General features: G+C 53.7%; 5 protein-coding genes across 5 annotated transcripts in view; 2 read left to right on the plus strand and 3 right to left on the minus strand.

Annotated features, from left to right (window-relative positions):
• Positions 1 to 1,666, minus strand: part of PTSG_11167 (uncharacterized protein) — a gene marked incomplete at its 3' end in the record, with an annotated part of 3,460 nt that extends 1,794 nt beyond the window's left edge. Inside the window, exons 1-3 of the mRNA XM_004987757.1 lie at positions 1,630 to 1,666; positions 1,127 to 1,345; positions 197 to 771 (exon numbers count right to left, since the gene is read on the minus strand). Of these exons, the coding sequence (XP_004987814.1) occupies positions 197 to 771; positions 1,127 to 1,333 (782 nt within the window). The 5' untranslated portion in view covers positions 1,334 to 1,345; positions 1,630 to 1,666. The remainder of the gene's footprint in view (positions 1 to 196; positions 772 to 1,126; positions 1,346 to 1,629) is intronic.
• Positions 1,667 to 1,747: 81 nt separating this feature from the next.
• Positions 1,748 to 4,972, minus strand: PTSG_11168 (uncharacterized protein). The gene is made up of 8 exons (XM_004987758.1): positions 4,643 to 4,972; positions 4,237 to 4,422; positions 3,828 to 3,982; positions 3,457 to 3,505; positions 3,162 to 3,239; positions 2,790 to 2,870; positions 2,487 to 2,584; positions 1,748 to 2,232 (listed from the first exon to the last, which is right to left on the minus strand). Exons 1-8 carry the CDS (start codon positions 4,919 to 4,921, stop codon positions 2,070 to 2,072), a joined length of 1,089 nt encoding a protein of 362 aa, XP_004987815.1. The 5' UTR covers positions 4,922 to 4,972; the 3' UTR covers positions 1,748 to 2,069.
• On the plus strand, positions 4,956 to 5,993 carry PTSG_11169 (uncharacterized protein; the record flags this gene model as incomplete). Its single annotated transcript, XM_004987759.1, has 4 exons — positions 4,956 to 5,142; positions 5,343 to 5,389; positions 5,525 to 5,600; positions 5,745 to 5,993. The coding sequence occupies exons 1-4, from the start codon at positions 4,987 to 4,989 to the stop codon at positions 5,991 to 5,993; spliced, it is 528 nt and encodes a 175-aa protein (XP_004987816.1). The 5' UTR covers positions 4,956 to 4,986.
• Positions 5,994 to 6,468: 475 nt separating this feature from the next.
• PTSG_11170 (vesicle transporter GOT1B) lies at positions 6,469 to 7,902 on the minus strand (the record flags this gene model as incomplete). The annotated part of the gene is made up of 6 exons (XM_004987760.1): positions 6,469 to 6,507; positions 6,665 to 6,746; positions 7,043 to 7,140; positions 7,313 to 7,399; positions 7,579 to 7,670; positions 7,884 to 7,902. 6 exons carry the CDS (start codon positions 7,900 to 7,902, stop codon positions 6,469 to 6,471), a joined length of 417 nt encoding a protein of 138 aa, XP_004987817.1.
• Positions 7,903 to 8,111: 209 nt separating this feature from the next.
• PTSG_11171 (uncharacterized protein) overlaps positions 8,112 to 10,663 on the plus strand; it is a gene marked incomplete at its 3' end in the record, with an annotated part of 4,846 nt that continues 2,294 nt past the window's right edge. Inside the window, exons 1-8 of the mRNA XM_004987761.1 lie at positions 8,112 to 8,215; positions 8,322 to 8,404; positions 8,560 to 8,683; positions 8,899 to 9,006; positions 9,240 to 9,371; positions 9,803 to 9,880; positions 10,141 to 10,239; positions 10,474 to 10,542. Coding sequence (XP_004987818.1) covers positions 8,174 to 8,215; positions 8,322 to 8,404; positions 8,560 to 8,683; positions 8,899 to 9,006; positions 9,240 to 9,371; positions 9,803 to 9,880; positions 10,141 to 10,239; positions 10,474 to 10,542 — 735 coding nt within the window. The 5' untranslated portion in view covers positions 8,112 to 8,173. The remainder of the gene's footprint in view (positions 8,216 to 8,321; positions 8,405 to 8,559; positions 8,684 to 8,898; positions 9,007 to 9,239; positions 9,372 to 9,802; positions 9,881 to 10,140; positions 10,240 to 10,473; positions 10,543 to 10,663) is intronic.

The following is a 10,663-nucleotide window of genomic DNA, read 5'->3' on the forward strand; positions in this document are numbered from 1 at the left end:
GCGCGCAGCAGATAACCTCAGGAGCCCCCCGCTGTCGTCCCCCACGCACGTCCGCGCACATGCCACATAATTGCCATAGATCATCTTCACACCCTCCTCATTGTGCACACACCGCACATTTACACGATTCGCCTTCACACACACACACACACACACACACACACACACACACACACACACACACACACACACACACTGACCGCCTGGGTAGTTGGTGTTGCGAATGGTGGTGATGATTTCGTCCCTGGTATTGGAGAGGACATAGCTGAAGTCGAAGATTTCCGTCACGCTTGACGAGTACACCATGAGTGCAACACGCGTGGTGTCGGGCGAAACGTCGAAGAACGAGGTGACGGTGGCGGTGAACTGGCGCATGGTCTCAAAGTTTGAGGAGCCAATGGACCCGGAGCCATCGAGGATGAAGAGCAGGTCGACCGCGCTTCGGCCGCAGTTGACGTTTGGCACGCTGACGTTGACGTAGCTGCCCTGGCCCGGGATGGCGACGAAATCAAACCCGGCCTCGATGCTGCGGTTTGCCAAGTCGGAGAGGAAGTTGGTGAGGCCACCGTTGTTGAGATACCGCATGTGCAGGCCACGGCCAATGTCGGTGAGCTCCGGCGGGCGGGTTGGGTTTGTGGGGCGTGGGGCGAAGCCTTGCACAATGACGATGGTGTCGGGGGTATCCAAGGCCAGCGACGTGAGCTTCTCCGCCAGGTATTCCGTCATGAGGCGGAACGTGCTGCTCGCAAACGTCACTGGACTCGACGTACCCTAAAACAAAGTGAAAGCGGGAATTTAGGGGGGAGGGATGTCGGTGTGCGTGTGTGTGTGTCAGTGTGTGTCAGTGTGCGTCAGTGCGTGTATGTGTGCGTGTGTGTGTGTTAGTGTGTCAGTGTGCGTCAGTACGTGTATGTGTGCGTGTGTCGATAGCTGCTGTGATATTTTGAAGCTCAAAGCAGTGGAATGATTCGTGCGTCCAACGACACACTCACAACACACAACACACACACACACACACAACACACACCCTCACTCACTCACTCACTCACTCTCCCACCCACCCTCTCAATCACTCTCACATGCAAACGCGCAGTCGCAGGCAGCCATGCGTTTTTTGGGGCCACACCGTGGAGTTGAGGTAGAACTCCTCAAAGTCGATGAGCGCGTTGTACTGTGCTGTTCCCAGGTCAATGTAGTCCACAGCGGTTCCAGACACCTGCGCTTCTGTGCTCCCGTCCGGGTACCACTCGCCAGGAAGCAGGGCGTACGTGCTTGTCGTTGCGGTGGCCACCGCCAGGAGGATGGCCACCCGCGCGAGCGTTGCAATCTGCATCTTGTGCTTGTTCTGCAACACACACACACAGGCAGGGGGAGACAGGTCACACCGATCAAAATGAGGGCATGGAATGACACAAGAAGGGAGCCGAGCACAACGACACATGGCGGCGACTGATGTGTTTGGTGTTCATACATCCTACATGCGGCGCCGGGAACAAATAAGCCCAAAGTAACTACAGCCACAGATGAGCGTCGGCGAAGACATGCGAGTGCGACCAACACCCAAGCTCGGTGCAGTCGTCAGCGTGCAACACCGCCTCAAAACCAAAACGCACGCCCACACACACGCACCTCTTCGCTTGGCGTTGGCTATCTGGTGAATGGGAAAGTGCGCACTGAGGAAAGAAGAGTTCTGCAAGCAAGCAAGCACAAGCAACACAAGCAGCAACAATTATTATTTTTTATTTGGTGGGCGTTGCCGCTGCTGAATTTTATTGAAGGTAAACACGAAACATCGCGCGACCAATTCAAACGCGCAAAAGTGCGAGCGGTGGGAGTGATGACTGTTGACATGGCTGTTCTTGGTCTCCTCTTGCTTCTTGATTCAAGCTGTGCATCAACCCACAATACATCACAGCTACAGTGCCCGTGGATGAGGGTGATTGAGGCACAGTCAAACACACGCACGCACACACACACACGCACGCGCGCACACACACACACACACACGATGATGCGGTGAGTCCTACACTACTCTCCCTCCACGACCATGTCTCTCTCCTATCTAAAACCTATTTGGACCAGGCCTTCTTGAGCTTCTCGCCAAGGTACAGGAGCGACCTGGAGATGCCTGCAGAGAAGAGGCCCTTTAAGCTCTGCGTCAGGCTTGAGCGGGAGATGATGCGTTTCAATGCGGGCCGGATCTGCGGCTCAAGCGGCTTTGTCGTGTCAAGGCTGTCAGAGAATGAATGATGGTGGCGGTGAGGGGTGGCAGCGGTGATGAGGGGTGGGTGGAAGTGAGGTGGTGTTCGAAAGAGATGGGCGGCTTGTGTAGTCACGAAGACAATGAAACATTCACGCAGTTCACACACACACACACACAGACACACAGACAGACAGACAGACAGACAGACAGACACACACACACACACACACAGACACACACACACACACACACAGACAGACACACACACACACACACAACTGACTGTTGTTGAAGGGTTAGGGGCAGACGGTTAACAATTTGTGGCGAAGGGAGTCCAGAGAGCGGGTTCTGAAGCAGTGAATACTCCCCTGTGGCGGAGAGCTGCACACAGGCATGTAATTGTGTGTAATTGTGGTGTGTATGTGTTATGTGGGTGGTTATTACTCACATGTGCGAACGAAGATGTGTAGATGTACCCATGAAGACGACATGACACGTGAGTGGTTTGTACGTTGCTGGGGACAGAACAATGGGAGAGGGGCAAATGGTTGATGTGACAGGGTTCCAAGGGGGAGGGACAACTCACCAGAGTGCAGTTGAGCTCGGCCAGGGCAGCCGCATACAAGGCACGGAAGTTGTCGAAATTGCCCTTGACAATGTTGAACGCCTGCATGACAAGCGCATGTGTGTGTGTGTGTGTGTGTGTGTGTGTGTGTGTGTGTGTGTGTGTGTGTGTGTGTGTGTGTGTGTGTGTGTGTGTGTGTGTGTGTGTGAGTGAGTGCGCGCGCGTGTTCGCGCATTGAACAAGAGACAAGGAACAGCGAACAGCTGCAGGCCGGGCAATGGAGCTGGGGGATTAGCACACACAAACACATCGATTCAGATACAGCACACAACGCAGCACACAACGCAGCACACATGCACACACACACACACACACACACACACACACACACACCTTTCCCTTTCGTTCTGCAAGAGCCATGCGTACATCCCCCGTGTAGGAAAGGGAGGCGATAGTGTGATACAGCTCAAACTGAACATCAGAGCGACACAAAACCACGTTTCAGCGATGATAAATGACGGTCGTGATGACATGAGCGTCGCAGGTGGCAGCAGTGAACACACACACACACACACGCACACACACACACACAACGTGGCACACAACATTACAACAGCGCAGCGGGAACAAAAACGTCTGTGTGGGCATGAATCACACACACACACACACAAATATGATGTAGGTGTACCTCGTTGAATTGGGGCGGGAGCAGACAGCACGCCGTCAGGACAGCAAACCTGTGGCACGAAGAATGAGGTGTGAGGGGGGGGGGGGAGAAGGGTGGTGGTGGTGGTGGTGGTGCATCATTCGCGCATGCAAAGGAGGATTGTGGAGCAGTTAACTAGCTGAGTTGGACCGGAAGACAGTCAAAAAACGTACGTGGCCAAGCAGCTAGAGACGCGCAGAGACACATATGCACAGATGTACATACACACACACACGCACACACACATACATACATACATACATACATACATACATACATACATACATACATACATACATACATACATACATACATACATACATACACACATACACACACACACACACGCAGACCTGAGGTTGTGAATGAGGGCCTGCTGCAGTTGATAGGTTGGCACAGGCGTGAGCATGGCAACGGGCTTGTGTAAGCGGCCACTCACATACAGCGTGTCCCACATCTGCAAGTCGCGTTCCATATCGGCCACGGTAATGACCCCGTACTTGGCCAGCTGTGATGGGCATGGAAGACAAGCGCAGGGTGGCCCAGTGCGCGGTCAACACAGGAAGCATAAACACGACCGCAAACACACACACACACGCCAACTCGGTTGTGAACACACAACGCGAGCGCGAGCAGGATTAAAGGCTCACTGACACGCGGACGCACGCAAGCAAAGGTCACATCACACATACACACACGTACAGACAGACACAGTGGCACACACAAAGACACGCACAGGCACACACACACACACATACACACCTGGTCGCCAAAGGTGACAAAGGGGTGGTAGTAGATGGAGGCGCCCGTCTTTGATTGTATGGAGGCCACAGCCGAGGCGCCAAGGGCTCGTGCATAGTATGGGTAATGATGGGGATTCCTTTGCATGTTCTCGCGATGGAACGCCTCTGCATCATCCACTGCCACAATCACATCCAGCATGGTGTTCTGTACATGGTGGCAAACATGCGCATATGCGTGTGCACGTGTGCATGTGTGTGTGAATGTGTGTGCATGTGTGTGTGTGTGTGTGTGTGTGTTTGTGCGTGCACATGAGTGCATGTGTGCACGTGTGAGGTAAACACAAGGATCAATAAGCTGCACAGATACAGCGATGCACGTACGTCAACACACCAAAGCGTGCATTCAAGCACACGCGCACGCGTACTTTGGTGTAGATGTGGTCGTGTTGCCTGAAGGCGCTGGAGCCATAGGCAAACGCGAAGGCCACCTTTGGCAAGTGCGGCAGAATCACATCGTCCAGGTTGGCCGACGATAGCCGCCTCCTCTGAACTAAACTACACACCGCAGGCGCTCGTGCTTCTGTTGCTGCTGCTGCTGCTGCTCCTCCTCCTCCTCCTCTTCTTCGACCACAGTGCACGGCATCACTCACCCACCGACACTGCCTCGTCCTCAACAGCACCCTCATCGTCATCGTCATCGTCATCAGCACCCTCGTTGTTGTCTCACAAATCGCAATGCGCCAAAAGCAACAGCGCAACACAAACAAAGATGAGCGGCAGCGACCGTGATGAGGAGGACAGCGGTGCCGACCCGACGGCTGGCGGGAACGGCGTGGCACTGCCGTTGTTGCGTGGTGAGCAAGGGCAAGAGTGGTACTCTGAACGCATCCAGGAGCAGCTGGACATCAACCAAACGCTTCTTGAGGTCAGCGTTCTATGTATGTGCTTGTATACTTGTGTGTGTGTGTGTGTGTACGTGTGTGTGTGTGTACGTGTGTGTATGTGTGTGTGTATGTGTGTGTGTGTGTGTGTGTGTGTTCGTACTTGTGCTTGTGTGCCCCTCCCGCTTTCTCAAGGTCCACTCACAGTGACTGACTCCCTTTTGGTGGCCGTTCGCGACTCCAGAACATGGTGCAGCGTGTGCAGCGCGGCGCCTTCACCGACATATTGACGTGAGTAGGATTGCGTGTGTTGCGAGCACCACTTTGTGTGTGTGTGTGTGTGTGTGTGTGTGTGTGTGTGTGTGTGTGTGTGTTGCCACTCATGGAGTTGCTCTTCTCACTTGTGCTGACGCCTTTAACATTCAGGGCGGCCAAGGTGGCGGAGCAGCACATATCCATGCTGGCATCCTTATCGGATGACATCAAACTGCAATGCTTGGAGGTGCGTGCGTGCGCGCACGTGTGTGTGCGTGCGTGTGTTAACTGCTCCATTTCACGTGTATTGGACACTTGTGTTACCATCATGTGACCGACGGCTCTGTTTCTCTGGTTCACCTGTGCCTACATGTCACCGTAACCGCCACAGGCTGACGCGGCAGGCAACCACAGTGAACACACAGTGCAAGCAGCCGAGAGCGGACGACAACAACAACAACAACAACAACCGCAACAACCGCAACAACAGCCGCAGGATCAGCCATTCCAACCATTTCAACAGCAGCAGCCTCGGAAGCGACGGGTTGTGCCGCGACAAGTGACTCCGTCAGACGGCGCCCAGTCCTCGACACACGCGGCGTTTGACGTGGCAATACAACCTGGCCCGCCGCAGCCATGACAAGCGGCATCCAATCCACAACTAGGCCAGATCTCATTGGCAGCGTGTGTGTGTGTGTGTGTGTGTGTGTGTGTGTGTGTGTGTGTGTGTGTGTGTGTGTGTGTGAGATGAACTCGCAACCACATTGACGTGTATGGGCCGTCGGTGTGGTACATCCATGTCACATGTGTTGTGTTGCGTGTCCTCATGCTTGGCTAATGTTATGTTTTGAACGACTTCTATATTTGAGTCAACGGTAGCACAAGTACCATCCACTCCAACTCCTCCCTTCAACAATCAGACAGCGAAGACAGCAGCAGGCAAGAGGGACAACACACAACACACACACACACACACACACACACACACACACACACACACACACACAGACACACAGACACACACACACACACAAAACACACACACACAACACACACACACACACAGAGCTATCTGTCTACTCGCTTGCAGCTTCAAATTGGCGCCCGTGCGTCGCTCACATGGGCAGCTGGCTGCCGCCCAGCCTGTCCAGGAACTGTGTACGTTGTGAATGTGTGTGTGTGTGTGTGTGTGTGTGTGTGTGTGTGTGTGTGTGTGTGCGTGAAGGAGGGACACGCGCCGCCTGCATTGTCGATTGCACAGCGTACGCATGTACCACGGACACAGCCACTGTTACCGACAGCACAACACACCTTGCCAAGCACGGGAACGGAGAAGATGAGGTTGAGGCCCGGTAACCGCCGCAAAAACCCAATGACAACAGGGATGAACCCGCTAATATGTGTGTGGGGGGTGTGCGCGTGCGTGCGTGTGCGACGCAAAGATAAGCTCGGACAATGAGGCGGAGAGGCACACAAGGGCAGCAGCAGCAGCAGCAGCAGCAGAAGCAGCAGTCGCGAATAGAGGTTGAGCAGACAGACACACAGGCAGACAGACAGGCAGACAGACAGACAGACAGACACACAGACACACACACACACAGACACACAGACACACACACAGTCTCTCTCTCTCTCTCTCTCTCTCTCTCTCTCTCTCTCTCTCTCCCTCGCACCAACCGTGCCACCGACCTGAATAAATAGTAGAGGCCAATAGTCTCCACTAGCATGCCGAGGATGGAGCTGATCCACAGGATCATCAAGATGCCCGAGAAGAAGCACACAGAGCCCTGCAGTCCAGCACGGAATTCAACAGGGGATGGCAGTTGTGTGAGTGGTGGCGTTGGCATTGGTGTGAGGGGTTGTGCTGTTGATAACAAAGCTGGCGGACACGGCATGGAGAAGTGGACAGATGCGAGTGCACAAGTGTGAAGGGGGGGGGGGGCACGCGTTGCACAACACCTTTATCTTTTGCGGTGTTGGTTGGAAGAAGAAGGCGAAGGTGTTGGACAGGCCAATGATACATGACAGTCCTGCAACAAACAAGATCTGCGTGTGGCATGACAGTGACCAAGAGAGGGGGTTAAATCGGTGGGCAACATGTCGTGGCAAAGAGACACAGCGAGTGCATGCAAACATAGACAGACAGACAGACAGACAGACAGACAGACAGACAGACAGACAGACAGACAGACAGACAGACACACACACACACACACACAGCGTACGTTTCCGATGGCCAGGAGGCCGTGGTCAAAGAAGAGGATCACGCCGAGGAAGAGGAAGAATATGCCAAAGCCCGTCAGGCCAATGCCAATCTCTGCAATGGAAACGGAAGACGAGAGCCAAGATGAGGGGCCATGGGTTGCATTGAACAATCTCAAACCACACACACACACATGTGTACACACACACACACACACGCACACATGTGTGTACACACACACACACACACACACACACACACACACACACACACACACACACACACACACAAACACAAACAAACACACATACACACATACACACATACTTTGGAGATCGGTGAGCATGGTGTCGTTCTTTGTGTGTTGCTGCAACCACCGCACACACTCGCGCTCTCACACTGCAACAAGCGAACTCACACAACTCGCTGCACCACGTCTGCCTCACACGCTATCACACCAACCCTTGCTTCACTTGCTCGCTCACTCAACCACTCGTGGACACAAGCTGCTGTGGTGTGTGGTTGTTGTTGGCTGTTGCTGTTTTTCTTGTGTGTGAAAACCGTTTTTGGCACAGGAAGGACAGCAGAGAAAGCGACACAACAAGCAAGGAGGAAGCATGTCTGTGGTGACGGTGCAGCTGGGGCAGGCTGGCAATCAGGTACCCACGCAGTGGTGCTTGGGGGGGGGGGTGGCGTGTGTGTGTGTATGTGCATGCGTGCTTGTGAATGGCAGCTCACACAGACCCGTCGCTCGTGATGCCGCAGGCCGGACATGCCATGCTGCAATGCATGTGGGATCATCATGCGAGCCAAGCAAGCAAATCCGACAGCGTTCACCGCTTCTTCCGGTGCGCCTGCATGTGCGCGTGTGTGTCAGTGATTGGCTGCGCTCGGCCCACGCTCCCTTGGCCTTCGCTTGGCTCACGTCCACTCGTTCGTATACACACACACACACATGCGCGTGTGTTGCGTCCTCTTTTGCTCGTCTTGGTTGCTCTGCAAGGGAATCGAAGCGCTGTGGCGGCTGCCACGTCGCACGTGCCATCTGCGTGGACACCGAGTCCAAGGTCATCTCGCACATTAACGAGATGCAGCACCAGGCCCCAAAGTCGTGGACTTATGACCAGGTCAGCACGTTGTACATTCACCAGCCCACGCACTGCAACCTGCACAAACACAGAAGAGAGAGAGACACACACACATGCACACACACACATGCACACACACACACACATACACACACAGACACACACACACACAGAGACACACCACACACGCAAACACTCGTACGACCAACATGCACATTTACACTGGGTGCCGCTTGCTTTTGCTGTGGCCAAAGGCGCGTACGCTGTTCACAAAGAGGGGGGCGGGAAATAACTGGGCCAATGGGTACTACAACTACGGGCGCGCCCACGTGCCAGACATTGTGAATATGATCCGCTTGGAGGTGCGTCCGAGCGCAACACCTCTGTGTGTGTGTGTGTGTGTGTGTGTGTGTGTGTGTGTGTGTGTGTGTGTGTGTGTGTGTGTGTGTGTGTGTGTGTGTGTGTGTGTGTGTGTGTGTGTGTGTGTGCACGGTGAGAAGAAGAAGGTGTGTCGAAGATAGAGGCCCTCCGTGGCTTCTTGGCGTGCTGTGACGGATGCTCACATGTGGTCGGGCTCCCTGTGGTGGATGTGAAGATGGAGGCGTGTGATCTTGTGGAAGGATTTTCTATTCTTCAGAGTGTTGCTGGTGGTACGGGGTCCGGGCTTGGCGCTGCTGTCTTGGATGCGCTTCAAGACGAATTTCCCCACGTGCCTTCGTGGGCCAAGGTGTGTGTGTGTGTGTGTGTGTGTGTGTGTGTGTGTGTGTGTGTGTGTGTGTGTGTGTGTGTGTGTGTGTGTGTGTGAGTGTGTGTGTGTGTGTGGCTTTGTGAGTGTGTGTGTGTGTGTGGCTTTGTGTGTGTGTGTGTGTGTGTGTGTGTGTGTGTGTGTGTGGCTTTGTGTGTGTGTGTGTGTGTGTGGCTTTGCTTTTGTGTGTGTGTACCTCTCTCTCTCTCTCTGTATGTGTGAGGCTGTGTGCACTTTTGTGCATGTATGTGTCTCTGTCTGTGAGCTGTGAGTCTGTGTTGTACATGTACCCACATGAACATCTCTGTGCGTGTGCGTGATACGTGTGTGTGCATATCTCCATGCACATGTATTGTTACTTCAATGTCGCTCACTTCATTTCACAATGGCACCCCATACTCGATTCGTTGCAGATTATCTGGCCACATGAGACGGGCGAGACTGTTGTGCAGAGCTATAACTGTGTATTGTCCATGGCGCACGCCTACCAGGCGAGTCTTCAGCCATTCTACACACTTGTGTGTATGCCATTTGTGGCTTCTACCGCCCGTTGCAATGAAGGGCATTGGTGTGTGGTCGGGCCTATGCGCGCACGGATTGGCAGCATTGTGCATGGTTGACGACATAGCTCTGCCATGCTCTTCCTCACCATCCGAACACACACACACACACACATACACACACATACACACACATACACACACATACACACACACACACCTGGCGTGGCGCCGCGTGTTGATGTGGCTAGGCGTGCGACGGCATATTGTTGTTTGAGAATGACCACTTGCAGGACATATGCCACCGCATGCTCCGATTGAAGCGTGTCACTGTTCAGGATCTCAACAAGGTACACACTTGTGTGTGTGTGTGTGTGTGTGTGTGTGTGTGTATGCACGTGTTGTGCGCTTCCGTGTATGTCTGGTTATGTGTGAATTTATTTGCGTGCGCTTGGTCCTGCTACATGTTTTGTGCACGACTCTCCCTCGGTTCGAGCAAGCGTTACGTTTCGTGCTCTACCCCATACACTGTCACCACCACACCCACGTTTGTGGCTTGCGTGTCACGTGCTTTTCCACTTTAGGTCATTGCACAGCAGCTGGTTGCGGCGCTGTCATGTACACGCGAGGCCTCACTCGACGACTTCAGCCAGGTATGTCATTGCACAGCGTGGGTAGGGGGACGGCAGAAGTGGAGATGTGTGTTGTTGTTGTTGTTGTTGTTGTTGTTGTTGTTGTTGTTGTTGTTGTTGTTGTTGTTGTTGTTGTTGTGTG

Source organism: Salpingoeca rosetta (assembly GCF_000188695.1).
Source record: "Salpingoeca rosetta unplaced genomic scaffold supercont1.41, whole genome shotgun sequence".
NCBI lineage: Eukaryota > Choanoflagellata > Craspedida > Salpingoecidae > Salpingoeca > Salpingoeca rosetta.

What these genes read in the sequence shown, in the direction of transcription:
- PTSG_11168 (XM_004987758.1), bottom strand. Translation starts at nt 4,921, where the DNA reads ATGACGATGACGATGACGATGAGGGTGCTGTTGAGGACGAGGCAGTGT. An exon ending in TTGTCACCTTTGGCGACCAG is followed by an intron (nt 3,983 to 4,236) that starts GTGTGTATGTGT and finishes TGCCCATCACAG; the next exon opens with CTGGCCAAGTACGGGGTCAT. An exon ending in CCCCTAACCCTTCAACAACA is followed by an intron (nt 2,233 to 2,486) that starts GTCAGTTGTGTG and finishes ATTCTCTGACAG; the next exon opens with CCTTGACACGACAAAGCCGC.